This window comes from Zingiber officinale, chromosome 2A (assembly GCF_018446385.1).
Source record: "Zingiber officinale cultivar Zhangliang chromosome 2A, Zo_v1.1, whole genome shotgun sequence".
NCBI lineage: Eukaryota > Viridiplantae > Streptophyta > Magnoliopsida > Zingiberales > Zingiberaceae > Zingiber > Zingiber officinale.
In genome coordinates, this window is record NC_055988.1 from 122,129,140 (window position 1) to 122,150,309 (window position 21,170).

General features: G+C 35.6%; 1 protein-coding gene across 1 annotated transcript; it reads right to left on the bottom strand.

Annotated features, from left to right (window-relative positions):
* Positions 1–7,695: 7,695 nt before the first annotated feature.
* LOC122043959 (cysteine proteinase inhibitor 1-like) lies at positions 7,696–8,046 on the bottom strand. Its single transcript, XM_042604512.1, has one exon. It carries the CDS (start codon positions 8,044–8,046, stop codon positions 7,696–7,698), a length of 351 nt encoding a protein of 116 aa, XP_042460446.1.
* Positions 8,047–21,170: the final 13,124 nt, after the last annotated feature.

A 21,170-nucleotide genomic window follows, 5' to 3' on the forward strand; every position in this document is an offset into this window, starting at 1 on the left:
AGTAATCCAGATCTATGGATTTAGTAACCGGATAAGTCTTGTGTATACAAAAGATGTGATGGAAACGTGGTGGTATTTCTTGTACTATACTTAGATAACATTTTTGGTAGTTGGAAACAATATCAAAATGTTGTCAGAAGTAAGGGTATGGTTGTCCAAACAATTCGATATAAAGAACTTGGGAGAATATATATATTCTTGAGATCAAAGTAATAAGGGATCGCAAGAAAAGAATATTTTACTTATCCCAAGCTTCATACATCGGAAAAATCCTTGCTCGTTTTAAAGCATGCAAAACTCCAAGAAAGGTTTCTTACCTTTTCAGGATGGAGTAACTTTATCTAAAGATATGTCTCTGTAGACATCAAAGGAGATAAAGGAAATAAAGGCAGTTCTTTATGCTTCGGCTGTCGGAAGCCTAATGAATGCTATGCACGAGATAAAAAATTTGGCAGATATCAAAGTTACCCTGGACAAGGACAGTGAACTGCAGTAAAGCATATATTATAGTACCTTAGAGGCACTAGAGATTATATGCTAGCTTACAAGGCAGTTAATTTAGTCCTTGTGGGTTGCATGGATTTTGACTTCCAATTGGATAGGGACAATAATAAGTCAACCTCGGGGTTTTGTGTTTACTTTAGGAGGTAAAGTCATAACTATGGAAGAGTGATAAGCATAGGTGTTTTTCTGGACTCCACCATAGAAGCTTAGTATATGGCAAGCCTATGAGATAGCCATAAAAGCTGAATGACTCACTAACCTCAAGATAGACTTAGATATGATTTCTGGTTTGTCCAAAAAAAAATTATTACAATTTATTGTAATAATGGTGGTGCAGTAGCACACTCGAAGAAACCATAAGTCTATAAGGCAAGTAAACACAATAGAGCGCAAGTACCACCCAATACGAGGAATCGTATAAACGAGGAGAAGTTGTTGCCGCCTAGATTACATCAGGTGATGACCTATAGATCCTTTCACTAAGGTCCTTAAGGCAAGAGCTTTTGATGGGCATGTTGAAGGGATGGGAATCAGATGTATGGCAGCAGATATAGCAGCTTAGTCTTTTAGTATAAGTGGGAGATTGTTAGAGTGTATACTAAAAGGCTAGCTTTTGGTATAAACATTTATCTAGAAATAAGAATCACATTGGTCAAATGTCTACATTTATGATAAATGTAGTTGCTCAATTAATTTATATTGTAGATAACATGGTGTGTGGTGTCACACACAGAAGATCATGTTATCGGTTCCTTATAAATTATAAACAGTAGCTCACGACCATAATGGAAAGGAACAAACCATTGGAAGGTCGTAGTGTAATTAGGTATCAGTTTATCTTGACTGTATAATTACACTAGTACACTCAGAGTGTATTGAGTAGGACCATTTGAGGTCGTTTCTTTTATACTGACTTTATAAAGAAACAAAGACCTCGATTATTATGGAAGTGTGTGCTCTTAATCCTAATATAATAACAAGCACATATATTTGATATTTATTTCTTTAATTTATCAATGGGTGAGATTTAGTTCGATAAATCAATAAGCCCGATAAGTTGGGAAATGGTATCACTTATAGTGTGTGTTGTTGATTATAGAAGGAAACTGTGTCCTAGAGATACTAGGTTGATAATGTCCTCAAGAGGAGCTCATAAGGATTGTCATGTTAAACCCTGCAGGTGGACTTAGTCCGACATGATAATAAGGTTGAGTGGTACTACTCTTGGACTAAGATATTAATTAAATGAGTTGTCAGTAACTCACTTAATTAGTGGACATTCGACATCTTAAACACAGGGAGACTAACACACTCATAATAAGAAGGAGCCCAAAATGTAATTTGGGATTGGTGCGGTAGTTCAATAATAGTTCTCTAGTGGAATGAATTATTATTGATAAAATTAAGTTGTGTGTTCGGGGCGAACACGGGATGCTTAATTTTATCGGGAGACCAAAACCAATTCCTCCTCTCGGTCCCTATCGTAGCCTCTTATTTATAGAGTACTATACCCACCTATACCCACCTTCATACCCATGAAGAAGGGGCCGACCAAGCTAGCTTGTGGTTCAAGCTAGGGCCGGCCAAGCCTTGGGTCGGCCCTAGCTTGAACCCAAGCTTAGGTGGCCGGCCCCATTAAATTAAAAAAGAATTTTAATTTTAATTTTTATTATGTGGAAGATATAATTTTATTACAGAGAATTAAAATTAAAATATCTCTCTTTAAAAGATCTACAAAAAGATTAAAAGAAAGAGATTAGATCTCTTTCCTTATTTGTAGATTGGAAAGATATTTTATTTTTTCTCTCTGAAGAATTATTCACATGTTGAAAATTAAAATTATAGAAATTTCTTTTTATCAACCATGAAGGGATTTTAAAAGGAAATTTTATTTTTTAAAATTTCCAAAGACAAAATAGGAAGTTTTAATTGTTGATTAAAATTATCCTATTTGCTCTAGATGAGGTGGCCGGCCACATACAATTAATTAGAAAAATTTATTTAATTTTTTCTTAATTAATTGTTGTCAAGGAAAGTTAAGGAAATTTTATTATAAATAAATTTCCTTATTTGCCAAAGCCAAGGAATATAAAAGAAGGGGTAGGGGTGCCTTCATGGTGAACAACCTCTATTATGTTTCTCCCTCTTTTCCTTGGGTGGTGGCCGGCCCTTCTCTTTCTTTCCTCTCCTCTTGTTGGCCGAAACCTATCTTCTTGGTGGAGCTCTTATTTGTGGCCGGATCAAGGAAGGAGAAGAAGGAGAGAAGGCAAGTCTCGTCTCTAGCATCCCTTGGAGCATTGATGATGGCCGAATTTCTTCATCCTTGAAATTTATTATGGCCGGCCATCATCATCCTCTTCCTTTCTTCCTCTTTTGTGGTGGCCGAAACTTATCTCTTGCTTGGAGTTCTTGTGGTGGCCGGATACTACTTGGAGAAGAAGAAGAAGAAGGAGAGAAAGCTTGTATCCCTTGGAGCTTGGTTGGTGTTTTGTTCTTTGTCCTTGGTGAAGCTTCTTTGTGTTGGCCGAACCCAGCTAGGAGAAGAAGAAGGTGCTTGGTGGTTTCTCATCTCGGAAGATCGTTGCCCACACAACGTCCGAGGTTAGAAGAGGAATACGGTAGAAGATCAAGAGGTTTTTCTACAAGGTATAACTAGTAATTTTTCTTTCCGCATCATACTAGTTATTTATGGAAATAATACCAAATACAAGAGGCTTACGATTCTAGAATTTCGAATATGTTTTTTCGAAGTTGTGTTCTTTTGTTTCTTTCTTTTCCTTGTGATTTGATTGTTCTCTTTGGTTAACCTAAAGTTATTTTAGGAAATTAAATACTAGCTTTCTATTAAAGGTTTTGTCTAGTCGGTGGTGGTTGCTCCCATATCCAAGAAGGCCATGTGCCTCGCCACGTCAGTACTGGGAACCTTTTATGGAAATTAATATTTAATGGAATTAATAACTTAAGGAGACATGGGTCGAACGTGTTAAGTTCCGCAGGAGATCCAAGTCAAAACCTAAAAGAACAAATAGATTAAGTTTTGGATCAAACGTGTTAAGTTCCGCAGGCGATCCAAAATTTAATTTAAAAGAACACATGGTAGCTAGGAAAAGGTTCAGACCTTTGTACAAAATTTTTGTACAGTGGAACCTATAGGTTTTCCGAGTAGCAACTAGCACATGAATCCGTATCAATACCTTTAAAGAACTCAAAAGCACACAACGATCCAGAAAATCACCATGTAACACATCAAAATCCTTTGAATAAACCTTGGAACAGAGATACTAAAGAAACCTAGCAAATTTCATTCTAGAAAATTCTGAATTTCGGAAGCAAAAGAGCAATCAAATCTCGGAATCCACTCTAGGGTTTTCAATAAGCCCCGGAAAAATAAGAACCCGAAACCTCAATTCACGGCAGCATATTTTAAAGCCACAACTTCTATTGAAATCAAAGAATGAATTCGAGAATGCGAAAACCCCTCTTACCACAGGTGAGTAAGCAACTTACTTTGGGTTTCTTGGACTTACAACCGAGAAGGAGGCTTCTAGGGCTTTCGGCGAGCTCGAAATCCCGACTCTTCTTCTTCGTGCTCCCGACTCCTCCTCGTCGAGAAGAGCTTAGGGAGATGGAGGAACCCCTCGGAGAACCTTGGTCGATCGCCGGATCGAAGCCCTAGCCTTCCTTGCCGTCCGCCCGAGCACGGTCGTCGCGCGCAGAAGAGAGACGCGAGGAGAGAAGAGGAGAAGGAATTAGGTCACGGGTAATAAATCAAGCCCTAAGTTCTCCTCTTATAACCTTAATATTCTGTTAACTGCTTTAAATAAATTTCCTACCTTTTCTAAGCAAAACCGACGGCTGGAGCACTTGGTCAGCAGCGACTTGGCTCATGGTTGGAGTCGCGGGTTCGAATCCCGGCTGCAACCAATTTTTTTCTCCCTATTGATTACGTAACAACTGCTAGCCCAGTTGGTTAGCCGGGTTTTGCTCAGGTCAGGGGTTGCCGGTTCGAGCCTTGGCTTGGACATTTTTTGTCAAAACTTCTTTCTTTTGGTAAAAATACCAAACGACCTCCAAAAATTACATAAAAATACTCTAAAAATTTCTAAAAATCTCTAGAAATTTTCTAAAGTATTTCTAAATATTTTTAAGAACTTTTAGAACTCCTAATGAGGAAAATTGGGTCGTTACATCAAGGCTGCAAAGAAGCGTCAAGTGAGTCATAAGGGTGAGGGTACGAGTGCATGAGAGATTATACTCGGAGTAAAATTCTAATTTTAGGGGTTTACTGTAGCGTTACTGTAGCTGTAATGTAGCATTACTGTAGCTGTACTGTAGCGTTATTATAGCAGTCGACTGCATGTTTTAGCAGTCGACTGGTGCAGTCGACCATGCAGTCGACTGGGAGCGAACAGAATGTTTCTGTTCATTCGGTCAGTGTGGAGCAGTCGACTGCTAGTTTTAGCAGTCGACTGGTATCGAGCCGTTGGGATGTAACGGTTGAATTTCCACAGAGGGCAGTCGATTGTATGTTTTGACAGTCGACTGTAGGCAGGGTTTTCAACCCGCAACCTAAATAACCAAGGCTTGGTAGCTTGGTTATCCCTGACGAAATTAGTAGTGATAAACCCTAATTAGTAGTCTACTTATTCTCAAGTGTTTGTGAGTGTTGTGGTGAAGTTTCTCCACCCATAAGGAGCTACTTGAGATAGCCGGAGTTTGTCGGGGGCCAACCTCAAGGACACACCGTGGAATAGGAGTTCTAATCTCCAAACCACGTTAAACGAACGTGTTAGCGGTTTGCTTGTTTTTCTTTCCTTTAGTGTTTAGCTTTCATATTTGTAGTTCATTTGTATTTTCACTGCGCATACTAACGAGTGTAGGAAACAATCGATTTAGGAGTGCAGTCTATCCAACCTTCCTTCAAGTCGGCCACTGATCCCTTACAAGACTCACTGGTGAGTTATAGAAAGAAAAAATATTCGTCCCTAGAATGTTTAGAGTAATCTAGCAATTGAAACTAATCGAGCAGCAAGTTAGTTAATTGAAGTTAACCTCTAAATTGAAGCTAAAAGTTTGGTATTAGAGCCTATTATGACTTTGGGATCTTACTTGAATTTCTAGTATATGTATATAACTTTGAGTACTTTAGTCAGAAAACTAGACTACTTAGATCTTGTCTTACAACAAAAAAAACAATTATTACTCTAGATCAAAATAGACATAGTTGTTATATAAGAATTAAATCACATACTCACTGCCTTCACCCAAAAAGCGCACACTTAAACTCCCTTACAAACTAATAAGTATAGGTACTTTTGTAGAAACACGGTTCCAACTCTTGCTACGAAAAGTTGATAACATCTCCCAAAATTTAACTCAGCACAACATACTAGTAGCCGAAGTCTTAAGAAACTTAGATTATCTAAAAGCCTCTCAAGATTCTTTGAAACAAAACTTACAGGGCCGTAATTTCCATGAGGTCAAAGATGCAATTGCCTCAGGACCCAGCCCAATGAAGGATTTATTTTTTTTTAATTATACTAAAAAAATGAGAGACATGGACCTAAATGGTCATTAAACCTATTCTCACGGCTCTGGGGCACACACTAACACATGACTCTTCTTTACACGCAATTTCTTCTCCGATGTTATTTTTCTTTGCACGCAATTTTTTCTCCAATGTTGCTCTTCTTTGCACCTGATTTCTTCTTCGGCGTTCTTTCTACCAAGACACGGATCCAAGGAACAAGAGGTAATCATAATCTTCTTCTTCAACCATCTTTTTCGTCTTGCAACACGTGACACTAATTGTAACCTAATCATGCAGCAAGGACCGTTTGTGCGACCTAATTGCGTCGATTCTCACTGTGGCTATCTCACTCGACGCGGGCTGACGATTGACCTTTATTTGTGTGACCTAATTGCATAGCACAAGACTGTCGCACGCTACTTCAATCGCTTGTGCGAACTACGACCTAATTGCATGGTGTTTACTATTTGTCGCCTTGCTACTGCCTGCGCTCACCACATTAGTCTCAGTGTTACAGGATATACTAAATGAACTATCAATGTTATCGATTAAGAAAGAAAGAGTTCGACAAATAGTATTTATATAATTATTTTAAATATTTATTAACTTTTTATTGATGTAATATATTTAATTTTAGTTTATTTATATATTTAGTATATGTTTTATTTGTAAATTGAACTTTATTATTATTTACCATAGCAAAAGAGTCATTTTTTAGTATACGTTTCAGGTCCCGTCGAACGTAGGTACGACTTTGTTCAGCTATAGGTGAATTTCTCATAGGTTGCACCAAATATATTCCTGTTTGAAAGCGGAGAAGATGATGGACTGGGAGTGTGGCTCAGCAGTTGACTGGAAGTAGACTCCGTGTTGTCCAGCAAAATCAGGAGCGTTACTACTAGCTCGGAAAGGGGTTCTCGGTGTTGACTCACTCAAGTAAGGTAATTATAAATTAAAATACATGTAAGGTAATTACCAATTATATAAAAATAGTTTTTATATAAAAAATTTGAAACTCAAAATTCTCTAATAGTTAAATACATATTAGGCAATTACCAATTAGCTCTTGATTACTCATAGCGTCAAAATAACAGATTTATTAGTCAACTTTTAAAATTAAAGATTTTAATACAAAGTAAAATTAACATTTATCTTCAAAATTAAAAATTCGTATCATTATTAACTTTTAAAATTCTTAATAAAATATTAATATTTTTTTTAAAAAAATTAATATTTGATAATATTAATTTATTTGTAAAATAGTTTACTAGTAGTTCTTACAAAAAAAAATATAGGGATATTTTTTACATTATTCTCAGTCGTAAAGGACATAAATATTTGTTAAACTTTCTAACTAGTATAAAATTATTTTTTTAAACCTAGGATTTCTTTTTTTTAATCATCATACATGTTTAAAAATAAATATCAACAATATGTTGTTTTTAATCATTTATTTATCTGATAATTTAGATGGCCAAACTTCAGTGCCCGACTTACTTCTATAATTTAGTTAGGGTTTAAAGTCGTCAGTTGGTTTAACTTAAAATTCTTGAACCAGCCATTGTCAAAATTTGAATTGTCACCGTTATTCATCAGACCACCAGATCAAGCACCAACAACAAATACTGCTGATAGTACATTAACCAACATCTCCAGATGACCTAATTTTGGGTCCAACGTAGATCGAAGGAGATGAGCTTCCGGAACTTCTCCCACTCCTTCTCCCACACCACGGCCTCGTACACATTCACCTTCGCTCCGACGACTCCCGCCTTCAGAACTATCCGGTAATTCATGCCTGCCACCACCTGAGTCTCCCCCTTGACCACGCTGACGAGTCTCAGTTGGCTCGTCGCCTCCTTGTTGTGCTCGTCGACGGCAAACTTGGCGATGTCAATGATGTGGGGGTCTTGGAGGTCCCCGATCGGCTTCCAACCGCCGGAAGTAGCGTCGACATTGCAGATGAGGAGTAAAAGAAGAGGAAGGAGAAGAATGAGGGAAAAGGATTTCATCATTTACTTGATTTGAGTGGCAGCAGTGGGTAGCGTCATGCTCTTTTATAGGCGACGGTTGTGTGGGCAAAGGGTTAACTGGATCGGGATTTGGGCCAAAATAAGTGCGGCCCATCGAATCGCTGACCCTTAATGCTCTTCCATATCCGATACATATAATATTTTTCTATTATAATATTTTATTTTTTAATTGGATAGTATTTAATATTATAAAATATATTGGTAGAATATAAAAAAATATTTTTTTTTGAATCTATATGGAAAATTATTTAATGTTATTATACACCACTTTCCATCTCTTTTAACCGCAATTATTAAGCACTAAATTTCATAAAGAAAAAATATATCAAATTTAAATATTTCTAAAATTGTAAATTAATAAAATAAAATGATTTCAATTCTTGAAAATAAAATATTGTCACGAGTTGATAATGGTGGCGCTATTTTATGGCTTAGGATGACAATTAAGAATAAATATATATTTTAGACTTAAAATTTTAAATACGGTGCTATTTTGAGATTTTGTAAATAAAATAAAAAATAGGCACTTTCCCAAACAACACTTAGATTTTAAATGGGTACTTTCCCTTTTATATTATTGGATGCGATGTTACGATTGGATCCAATAGTAATATCAAAGTCAAGATCAAAATAAGATGACAGTTAAAATCACGATGAAGCGACAATTAGGATCAAAGTATGGTAGATGACCAAGGTACCCTTACTAAGATTTAGCTCGTCACCCCTCAACGCTAATGCATTCAGTATGGAACCGATTAATTTTAGAGCAAGCCCGAATTAAGGGCTTCAGTGCCCTACACCCCAGTACCAAGACACACAGGATTAATCCAGTCGACCCAAATGATCGGTAGAGTTTACAGGATAGTTCCCTACCTTTCAGTATATGCCCAGACGATCCAAGGGCTGGTCGGATTTATAAGGCATAGTTCCCTATCTTACAACACTAAGGCAACTCTGAGCACATAGTCAGTCGGCCTAAGCACCGGTCAAATTTATAGGGCATAATTCCCTATTAGAATTGTCAGACGGGCCAACCCGTGACGGGGTGCGTCGGCCCATGGCGGGCCAAACATTTGGCGGGGTGGGGTGGGCCAACCCATCAACTTAGTGGGTTGGAAAATTTCTAATCCAACTCAATGCAAGGCAGGTTGCAGGTTTGGCAGGCCAACCCGTGGGTCCATCAAAATTTTTTAAAATATTTTAAAAATATTTCATATTTTCAAAGTTTTACTTCGTAAGGTTTCATCAGTCCATAAATATGTATTTTAAATATAAATTGACATAAATCAGTATTTTTGTTGGATAAAAATACTATTTTTATTTCAAAATTATAATAAAGAAAGATAATAAATTAGCATAAAACCTCGTTTACATGTGTTCCTCAACCCGCGGATCAACCCAAGCCCATCGCGGGCTGCTCGCGTGGGTCGCGGGGCTAGGCGGGTCGACCCTCTGCGGGCTTAGGTTGATAAAATTTCAATCCAATCTGCTTAAATTATTTGACGGGACGAACTAACCAAATGGACTCAACCCAAATTAACGACTCTACTCGCTATCTCTCAGCATATGCCCAGATAACCTAAAATTATTTAATGTTATTATATATCACTTTCTATCTCTTTTAACCAAAATTATTAAGGGGTGTTTGGTTCAAATTTATCGATCAGAATGATAATAGGTTTGATTATATAGTCAATAGGAATGGAAATTATAATTGCATTATCAGTGTTTGGTTCAAAATTCAGAATGAATATACTTATAATTGATAATATTTATTTCGAATCAACAATACTAATGGGAATCAAATAAATTTTCAATTTTATCTTTATCTGTTAATGTATTAAAAATTATTCAAAAAAATAATATCAATATTTTTTTTAAAAAAACATATATGTTAAAATTATTACAAAAGATATTTTAATTTTTTTCATTTTAATTATTTATGTATTTTAATTTGGTTCATTTTAATTTGAAATAGAAATACTCAATTTTAAAATGTAAACTTTTAAAAATTTTAAATTTTTTTAAGAGAGGAGAGCATCAGGTGATGATGATTCCATCGATCGATCCGGATCCTAAAATCATGTATATCCCTTGACAATAAGTATGGTGTTTCTAGCCCAAGGTAGGCCTTAGCTGACCAGGAATGCCAAACAATTATTTTTCCCAGAAATTCACCTTCTGCTGATATACTTGTTCCTTCATCAGCTAGCAAGCCACTTCTAGTTTGGTCTTCAGATGAAGGGTTAATGCAATCAGAGAAGAAACCACACTAGTGAATCACGTCGGGGACCAGATTGGTCCAGGGGTTGCTGGTAAACATTCTGATGATACATTTTGTAATGAGGAAGGTGGAGGAGTTCGGGTTCAGGGAGGAAGGGGATCTTCGAATCCCCGGTGAGGTGGCGGAGTTCAGCGAGGTGGCGGTGTTCGGCGTTGTTCGATAGCAGGCTGCAAACAGATCTGGTAGCAAGAAGGGGATGGGATCTGAGGAGGAGAAGGAAAGTCCTTCCTTCGCCTCGAAGCTTTCACTGGAGGACAAAGGGGGAGAAGAGGGAGGGAATGAAGCCAGGTTGACGTGGTGAGGAGGAAGCAAACTGAAATGGAGAGGAGAGATATGGGATGGGAAATATTAGGTTAAGGGTATTTTTGATATTAAGGGAAAATTTGGATTGTTGTAAATATAGGAATAGATGATTGAAAGGGTGGGATACGGTAATGAGTCATTACCCATTAATAAAGAATCATTCCCATATTTATATTTCCATTCCTATAAATCAAACACAAACAATGATTGTTATTTTTATTCCCACACTTCGAAAAGAAAAAAATATATATCAAATTTAAATATTTCTAAAATTTTAACTCAATAAAACAAAATGAATCGAATGGTTAAAAATAAAATTTTAGGGTGAGTTGACAATGATGGTGCTATTTTGTAGCTTTCAGATGACGACGGAGAATACATATATATTTTAGACTTAAAATTATAAATATGGTACTATTTTGAAATTTTGTAAAAAATTAAAATGGGCACTTTCTCAAACAACACTTGGATTTTAGAATTTTTTTTCAAAAGACACACTTCGGTTTCTTATTTTTCAAAAGAAATAACGACACAAATGATGACATTCACACTCCATACAATTGAATTTTACATTCATCCATATAATCACTTTCACAATTGACACATATTAACATATTTTCATAGTACAAATATATTTCATAATACATAATAAAAACAATCATAATCATCTAGAATAAATAAAATCTAAACATAATCCATACAAATAGAAATAGAACATCCATACTAACAAACTAAGAAAAAAACAACTATACTAACCATCCATATCCATAATCGAAATAGTATATCTATATATAAAATAGTAATAAAAAATCACGTAGAAAGTCAAATACGATATATTTATATTATATTTATATATAAATAAAAATATTACAAATATGTATAACTAAATTTAATACATGGATAAAAGAAATAAGTAAATGATAATCATCAATGTTAATAGACATGAACTCTTGAAACATATAATAATACAATGTTTAGAAATTAGCTAATTTCTGCGTGATAAATATATTTTGCATGATTTATATATAATAAAAAATTGAGTTTTAGTTGAACAAACCTCAGAAAAAATTAATCAACAGGATCTGATGGATCCTGAGTCTCCTGTGAATCAAAATAAAATGGACAGGGGTGAGGGAAAATTAGCTATGATCCATCGCATATGAGCTATGATAGCTTCATGATTCTCACATCGCTTCCGCTCCTCCTCGGATCGCTTCTAATCCTCCTTAGCTCTTCTATGCATCTCAATAGTCATCCATTGTTCATCTTCCTATTCATTAAGGTAATTTGAGTGCGCAGTTATTGATTTTCTTATCTTAAAGACTGCACCTCATAAGAAGAACAGGAAGAGGAACCATCACGATCGCTTGGAGTTCTCAAATGATTAAATATGACTTTAACCTAGGAACCAAGACAGTAGAGGGTGGAGTTTTTTATTCATCTACCGATAACATCATAATAAATATCATTTAGTGCCTCGATGGATAGAGGTTGTGACTCTCCCCTCTACTGATAGCTGAGATGCCTGAATTACTCTATCTGTCATTTGATCATGTTTGGAAAAATATAATATAAATATTATTCAATTTGATCATAGTTACTAAAGTTAATCAAAATAGAAATAATTAAATATAATAAAATAAATAATTTTACGTATGTTACATTCAATCTAGTATCGATAAATGTGTCATCCTTCTTCTTGTGGGTCTTAAGAATGACATATATAATTAGGTTGGTGGGCTAGTTCACATTCCTGCATGCACAAATAATTTGAAACAAAATTATACAAATTTAATAATAAATATAAAATTTGCTTATTTAACTTTAAGTTAAACTCACTAGATCTATGACATGCTTAACAATAGATCTGGTACTTGACGTATGCCGAGTCATTCTAGTACTCGGGCCACCTAGTTTTGTATTTCTATTTGCTTTAGTTTTTTTAGCATTTGCTTGAAACTTTCTACAGTCTGGGTGACCATCCATGCACTCCATATCTTGGTTGGCATATAGGCTGGCTTGGTGCCCTTCTTTCATATATAATAAAGATCGTCTCTGTAAAGTTTGGAATAATAACTATTTCAAGTATCTTTAAATTGTTGCTCTTGACCTTCCTCCTATGTATATCTTTTCTATAATTATAAGTTGAATTAAACCATTAGTATATTAAAGGATCAATATATTATAAAATACAAAATATATTAAATATACTTATGACAAATTCATTATAATAAAATAACTTCGTATCTTAGTCTACATGCTTCCTTGTAGTACTAGAAGGGAAGACCCGTTCCTTAAATTTTCCCATGATATAAGTGGCAACATTGTGACCATCAGGGAAAAATCTGTAAGAAAAAATATTATAAAAGGAGTGATATAGGAACTTGAATTACTAATAACAAAAAATACTTACGAGTCCCCAATAACTGCTAGAACTTTGTAACCACGAAGTGCTATTATCTGTTGCTCATGCATAATAATGTTTGTAAAATTACATTACAACATATCATAATAAAGTTACTGACATGATAATATAAATACAAAATAATATAGAAGTATAACTTACTTAACGAACAATAATGCTAATATTTAATCATCATTAACATCTGATTAATCAACATTAACAGTTTCTAAGTACTCATAGCTAGATTCTGTTAGTTCAACAAAATCCTTACTGCTTGACATCTCTCCATCATCTATCTCCTTGTAAGTGACATTAACATCTACAAGTAATTGAGAAGTGGATTGGAGTTGTGAATTAATTGAATGTCTCTCCACTCCATCATTTTGAAATGCATCATGATTTTAAGAAGTGATTGTATTCAGCATCTCTATGGTTGAGCGAGGCTTGATTTGACAAACAGACAACCATTCACTAAATCTTCTTCTCTTCATAGGGTATTCAAGATAAAACAATTGACTCGCTTGTATCCTGGAAATAAAAGATTCAAACTTGTTAAATCTTTTGTTTGCATTAACCTTAACTAAATTATAATTTAGATGTATTCTAGTACCTATTCATGAGCTCGGATCATACCATGAACATTTGAACAACACACATCTCTTTATAGGTAATGTAGGATATTCAATCTTTATGATTTCGTCAAGTCTACCATAGTAATCAAATTCAGTGTTATTGTTGTCCATAGATCCTTTGATGCAAACATCAGAATTATAAGTTAATCTCCGTGAATCTCGTTGTGCCACATGGAATTTGAGGCTATTAACATAGTAACCAGAATACACCTTTATTTTACGGAGGGGTTTTGATGTAATATTCATTATCCTATCATCTTGCACATTTGATATTCTACGGTCTTTTACCTATAGAATAGTTATGATATAAATTAGGACATTTCTTAATAGACATGAACTAAAAAATTTCACAAATTCTCTAACTTTCATATATTTAAAATCATAATGTAAACTAGGTCTCTAACTTTGCAGCTACCTCACTTGCACCAATTGATAGATTTTGTAGATATAGCTGTTGTTCGTACAAGTTGGGAAAGAAGCTAATTATATAAATATTGGCATATCAAGCAAAATAATTAAATGGAGGATAAATAATTGATTAAAGAAGTCAACTTACTTTATGTATGATTTGACCTCTTCATAGTTTAAGAGTATATATATTCGTATAGCATGGTATTCTTCTCGGGTTAACCATCTAGAAAGCGATGCACCTATTAGCTTATTAGGAAACTTGAAAATAGTCAACATCGATGGATCTATCAGCTGAGAAGTATCATAAGAATTTCTAAGACACTTGTGATGTCTTGTTTACAAACTATTAGCAAAATAATAGGACCAAAAAGAAGATATTTCTTCAACCAAATAAGCATTACATATTGAACCTCAACTCTTGCTTTGTTATGAACATTATTTTTTAATTTTCTTCAAAAACCATTTGAATGGATACATCTATCTGTAATACACAGTGTTGGATCGAGACGCGCTAGAGGGGGGGGGGGGGGGGAATAGCGCTTGTGGCTTTCACTTTTCGTATTCGAAAAACTATCGAGTAAATACAGCGAAAATATAAAACACAACACAGAAAGATCCAAGTGCTTTTTTACTTGGTTCGGAGCCTTGGGCTACTTCTACTCCAAGGCCCACGCTCGTTGAGCGTTTACTTCGGGCAATCACTACAAGCTTGGAAAAGGTACAACTTTAAAGTACAATATTAAAACTGAAATAACAATTATACCGACAATGAAAAATAGCAAACTGAAACTTCTGGATGTCGGAGTCTTGTTATAGCTTTGCCGGAACGTCTCTTGAGCAACACATGGAAGAAGGGTTGTCGAATCATGATTCATGCAAGCTGCTGGTCAAGACTGCCTTATAAAGGCTGTTGAGGGCGCCTTCAAGCCCCTTGAGGGTGCCTCCAATCACCAGGTCAGCCGCGCGTGGATAAGGCCTGACTTCTTCGTCGCTTATCCACTTGAGGGCGCCTCCAACCTCCTGGAGGGCGCCTTCAATGCTGTTTGAGGTGCCTCAGCACTCTATGAGGGCGCCTCCAGCTCTGCTGCGTGCACCCCTCAGCCTTTGCATCTGAGGAACCTCCAAGCTCCATAGAGGGTGCCTCGGGTACTGTTCATCTGAGGTAAAGCTTACTCCTTTGTCCCTGCAAGATATGTTAGTCCTAAAAATACCATGCAACACAAAGTTAACACATAATAATAAGATAAACAAATATATTTGATAGTCACCGGACTGTTCGGTTCTGACTTCAGATTTTTGACCCGAAACCCTAGGTCGAATCGACGCCTACAGTTCCCTCAGCGAGGAACGCGTTGTCACCTACTCTACTCAAGAGAGTATACCTGTTGCTAGTTCGGTCCTTCAGACCGACTGGACTTTTGCTCAGCGCCCAAGTCTTCAGGTCTTCATGTTGGACATTCGCTCCACGACCTGCCTAGACTTCCACCTAGTTCGCGACACCAGGATTTCAACCTAGGGTTACCGCCTCCTAGGATTTTTGCCCGAAGCTTCGACCCGCCAAGACTTCCCATCTAGGGTTACCACCCCTTAGGACCTAGGGTTATCATCCCCTAGGATTTTTCCTTTGTCTATGTAACGACCCAAATTTCCTCAATTAGAGTCCTAAAAGTAATTTAAAAATATTTAAATATGCTATAGAAATATTCTAGGGATTTTTAGAGTATTTTTATGTAATTTTTGGAAGTCGTTTGGTATTTTTACTAAACGAAAGTTTCGACAAAAAATGTCCAAGCCGAGAATTGAACCCATGACCTTTGACTCGGTCAAAACCCGGCTGACCAGGTGTGCAAACGGATTTTTCTGTTTAGAAAAGGTAGTGAATTTATTTAAAATAGTTAACAGAATATTATAAAAGGGATAAGTTGATGTTGGATTTGTTTGTTTAGAAAAAGTAGCAAATTTATTTAAGATAATTAACAGAATATTGGATTATAAAAGGGATAAGTTGATGTTGGATTTGTTTGTTTAGAAAAAGTAGCAAATTTATTTAAGATAATTAACAAAATATTGGATTATAAAAGGGATAAGTTGATGTTGGATTTGTTTGTTTAGAAAAAGTAGCAAATTTATTTAAGATAATTAACAGAATATTGGATTATAAAAGGGGATAAGTTGATGCTCTGTTTTCCCGTGACTTAAACCATTCTCTCCTTCTCTTCTGCGTACGGGCAGAAAATGAAAGGGAGTTAGGGTATCATCTCCGGCGGCCGACCAAGGTCCTAGATGCCCTTTTTGTTCAGTTTTGAGTCCAAGAATCAAGGTAAGTGCTTCTCACCTGCAGTAGGAATAGTTTCGGACCTTTGTTCTTCTTGAATTCGAAGCATAAGAAGCACTTATAGTGCAGATTTTTAATTAAGCCTATAGTGCAGATTTTAATTAAGCTTATAATGCATATTTTTATGTAGAGCTTATATTGCAGATTTTAATTAAGCGCTTATAGTATAGATTTTTAATTAAGCCTATAATGCAGATTTTAATTAAGCTTATAATGCAGATTTTTATGTAGAGCTTATATTGCAGATTTTAATTAAGCGCTTATAGTGCAGATTTTTAATTAAGCCTATAGTACAGATTTTAATTAAGCTTATAGTGCAGATTTTTATGTAGGCTTATAGTGCAGATTTTAATTAAGCTTATAGTGCAGATTTTATGTTTGCATAGTATGCAAAAATAGTGTAGCATAGAATGCAGAATCTTGATTAGAATAGTATGCAGAATTTTGATTAGTATAGTATGCAGATTTTTGTTTATGCATTTCAAAGTTAGAATTTGTTTAAACATTTCAGTTTTTAAAGAAGCATTCTTTTATTAGAAGTATTAACAACTGTAAGAAAGATAAAGAAAAGAAAGAGAAAGGCCAAGGCCTTAAGTCGATCCCAAAGTCAAGACTTTAGGGATTTTGGCACACAAGGTGCTTAAAGAAAATGCCGAGGCATTATATATTAGAAGTAATAAAAGATAACAAGTATTTTACTTTATTTAAGAGGCTAGTACCCGACTTCCGAGGTTGTCGTTAAACAAATCAAGGTGTCCAATTCCGAGGTCTTGACCCTAGTAGACCGATGTCTGCTCTTTTAGGATTGGTGGCTCGCTACCCCAACCTATTAGGGAATGCGCATAAGATGGTACTACGCCTGGGCCCAAGAAGAAAGTTGATTATTATTTTGAAGTATTAAAGTATAAGTTTTCAAACAAAAGAAATAAGCTTCACATAAGTTTAAAATTCAGCAAGTTTAGCTTTCTTATATACTGACATGTTGTTTAGATTTACTTACATGTTTAGTATTTCAGTATGCTATGTTTCGTTTGCTATTAGATGAGCATTCAGTTTCTAGATTTCTTTTAGCTTTCATGCATACTCGAGTTTTGTGAGTTAGATAGCGCTTACTAAGCAATTTTGCTTATAGATGCATTTCCTCTTACTGCAGATAAAGGAAAGGAAAAGCTATAGTAAAGGAAGACGACAAGGAGGTGCGGATGGATGTGTGATGCCTGGACTATAGAAGCCTTGGGATTTAGCATAAGAATTTATTAACAAAGAGTTGAGTAGAATGTATTAGATGAGTCATTTAGTCTTCCGCTGCTAGTTAATTGTATGTTTTGAGTTCTCCGAGAGTTTTAGGAATTTCTATCAACATGTGAACAAGGATAGTTAAGTAAAGTTAGTAGTCCAGTAGCGCTCCGGCCTCGCAGACTAGTAGTGAGGAGGGTGGGGTGTTACAGTTGGTATCAGAGCAGTTCCTATTCTCCAACATCACACATCAGCACCAACCTTGACGTCTTCAAGTAAGAAAGTATTTAATTTTTAGTATGCTTTTCTTTATTCTTTACAGTAAAGAGAAATCTTAGAAGTATTAGATTATATGTACAGAATATGGAGATGTTTAGAAATGCTTATAAAGTTAAGAATTCTGCTTAGTTTCTTGTACATAACAAGATGTGTTCTGGGATGGTGGTATGATCCGGGGACCTAAGCCCGATGAGCGCGCCAGAATCAAACATGATGTGTTCTGGGATGGTGGAATGATCCGGGGACCTAAACCCGGTGAGCGCGCCAGAATCAAACAAGATATGTTCTGGGATAGTGGTATGATCTGGGGACCTAAGCCCAGTGAGCGCGCCAGAATCAAACAAGATATGTTCTGGGATGGTGGTATGATCCAGGGACCTAAGTTTCTGTTACAAACAAGATGTGTTCTGGGATGGTGGTATGATCCAGGGACCTAAGCCCGGTGAGCGCGCCAGAATCAAACAAGATGTGTTCTGGGATGGTGGTATGATCCGGGGACCTAAGCCCGGTGAGCGCGCCAGAATAAAGGGGAACTCCGGTGGTATGTTCGGACCCCTACCAACCTAGCGCTAGGGTAGTTGTCTAATCAACAAGATATGTTACGGTACTAGTGAGTGCAACTAGGCCACCACAAGAGTATGTTTATAAGTATGCATGCCAGAATAAAGGGGAACTCCGGTCCTAAGTTCGGACCCCTACCAACCTAGCGCTAGGGTAGTTGTCTGATCAACAACTTATGTTATGGCACTACTAAGTGCAACTAGGCCGCCACAATAGTATGTTTATGAGTATGCATGCAAGTATGTTCAAGTCATGTTATGTTTATATTTACGTTTATGTTTAGGTCTACGTTATGTTCATGTTATGTTTTTGCCTATACATATGGACATGCTTGTGATCGAGTCTATCATTATGTTTAGTTCATCTACCATGCTTACATTTATGCTGTCATGCTTATGTCACTGCTTATGCTTATGTTCATTGTATGTAGGTTAGGAGGTCCTAAGATACCTTTGATGTGGTTTTCCTTAGTATATTAGATTATGGACGCTAACTAATGCATGTACAAGATAGAGAACATGCTATAGAATTATTCTAAGTTCGAGGACGAACTTTTTATAAGATATGGGGAATTGTAACGACCCAAATTTCCTCAATTAGAGTCCTAAAAGTAATTTAAAAATATTTAAATATGCTATAGAAATATTCTAGGGATTTTTAGAAATTTTTAGAGTATTTTTATGTAATTTTTGGAAGTCGTTTGGTATTTTTACTAAACGAAGGAAGTTTCGACAAAAAATGTCCAAGCTGAGAATTGAACCCATGACCTTTGACTCGGTCAAAACCCAGCTGACCAGGTGTGCAAACGGATTTTTCTGTTTAGAAAAGGTAGTGAATTTATTTAAAATAGTTAACAGAATATTATAAAAGGGATAAGTTGATGTTGGATTTGTTTGTTGAGAAAAAGTAGCAAATTTATTTAAGATAATTAACAGAATATTGGATTATAAAGGGATAAGTTGATGTTGGATTTGTTTGTTTAGAAAAAGTAGCAAATTTATTTAAGATAATTAACAAAATATTGGATTATAAAAGGGATAAGTTGATGTTGGATTTGTTTGTTTAGAAAAAGTAGCAAATTTATTTAAGATAATTAACAGAATATTGGATTATAAAAGGGGATAAGTTGATGCTCTGTTTTCCCGTGACTTAAACCATTCTCTCCTTCTCTTCTGCGTACGATGGCGGAGCTCGGGCAAAAAATGAAAGGGAGTTAGGGTATCATCTCCGGCGGCCGACCAAGGTCCTAGATGCCCTTTTTGTTTAGTTTTGAGTCCAAGAATCAAGGTAAGTGCTTCTCACCTGCAGTAGGAGTAGTTTTGGACCTTTATTCTTCTTGAATTCGAAGCATAAGAAGCACTTATAGTGCAGATTTTTAATTAAGCCTATAGTGCAGATTTTAATTAAGCTTATAATGCAGATTTTTATGTAGAGCTTATATTGCAGATTTTAATTAAGCGCTTATAGTGTAGATTTTTAATTAAGCCTATAATGCAGATTTTAATTAAGCTTATAATGCAGATTTTTATGTAGAGCTTATATTGCAGATTTTAATTAAGCGCTTATAGTGCAGATTTTTAATTAAGCCTATAGTACAGATTTTAATTAAGCTTATAGTGCAGATTTTTATGTAGGCTTATAGTGCATATTTTAATTAAGCTTATAGTGCAGATTTTATGTTTGCATAGTATGCAGAAATAGTGTAGCATAGAATGCAGAATCTTGATTAGAATAGTATGCAGAATTTTGATTAATATAGTATGCAGATTTTTGTTTATGCATTTCAAAGTTAGAATTTGTTTAAACATTTCAGTTTTTAAAGAAGCATTCTTTTATTAGAAGTATTAACAACTATAAGAAAGATAAAGAAAAGAAAGAGAAAGGCCAAGGCCTTAAGTCGATCCCAAAGTCAAGACTTTAGGGATTTTGGCACACAAGGTGCTTAAAGAAAATGCCGAGGCATTATATATTAGAAGTAATAAAAGATAACAAGTATTTTACTTTATTTAAGAGGCTAGTACCCGACTTCCGAGGTTGTCGTTAAACAAATCCAGGTGTCCAATTCCGAGGTCTTGGCCCTGGTAGACCGAGGTCTGCTCTTTTAGGATTGGTGGCTCGCTACCCCAACCTATTAGGGAACGCGCATAAGATGGTACTACGCCTGTGCCCAAGAAGAAAGTTGATTATTATTTTGAAGTATTAAAGTATAAGTTTTCAAACAAAAGAAATAAGATTCACATAAGTTTAAAATTCAGCAAGTTTAGCTTTCTTATATACTGACATGTTGTTTAGATTTACTTACATGTTTAGTATTTCAGTATGCTATGTTTCGTTTGCTATTAGATGAGCATTCAGTTTCTAGATTTCTTTTAGCTTTCATGCATACTCGAGTTTTGTGAGTTAGATAGCGCTTACTAAGCAATTTTGCTTATAGATGCATTTCCTCTTACTGCAGATAAAGGAAAGGAAAAGCTATAGTAAAGGAAGACGACAAGGAGGTGCGGATGGATGTGTGATGCCTGGACTATAGAAGCCTTGGGATTTAGCATAAGAATTTATTAACAAAGAGTTGAGTAGAATGTATTAGATGAGTCATTTAGTCTTCCGCTGCTAGTTAATTATATGTTTTGAGTTCTCCGAAAGTTTTAGGAATTTCTA

Excerpts from the sequence above, each read along its gene's own strand:
- LOC122043959 (XM_042604512.1), bottom strand. The coding sequence starts at position 8,046 with ATGAAATCCTTTTCCCTCATTCTTCTCCTTCCTCTTCTTTTACTCCTC.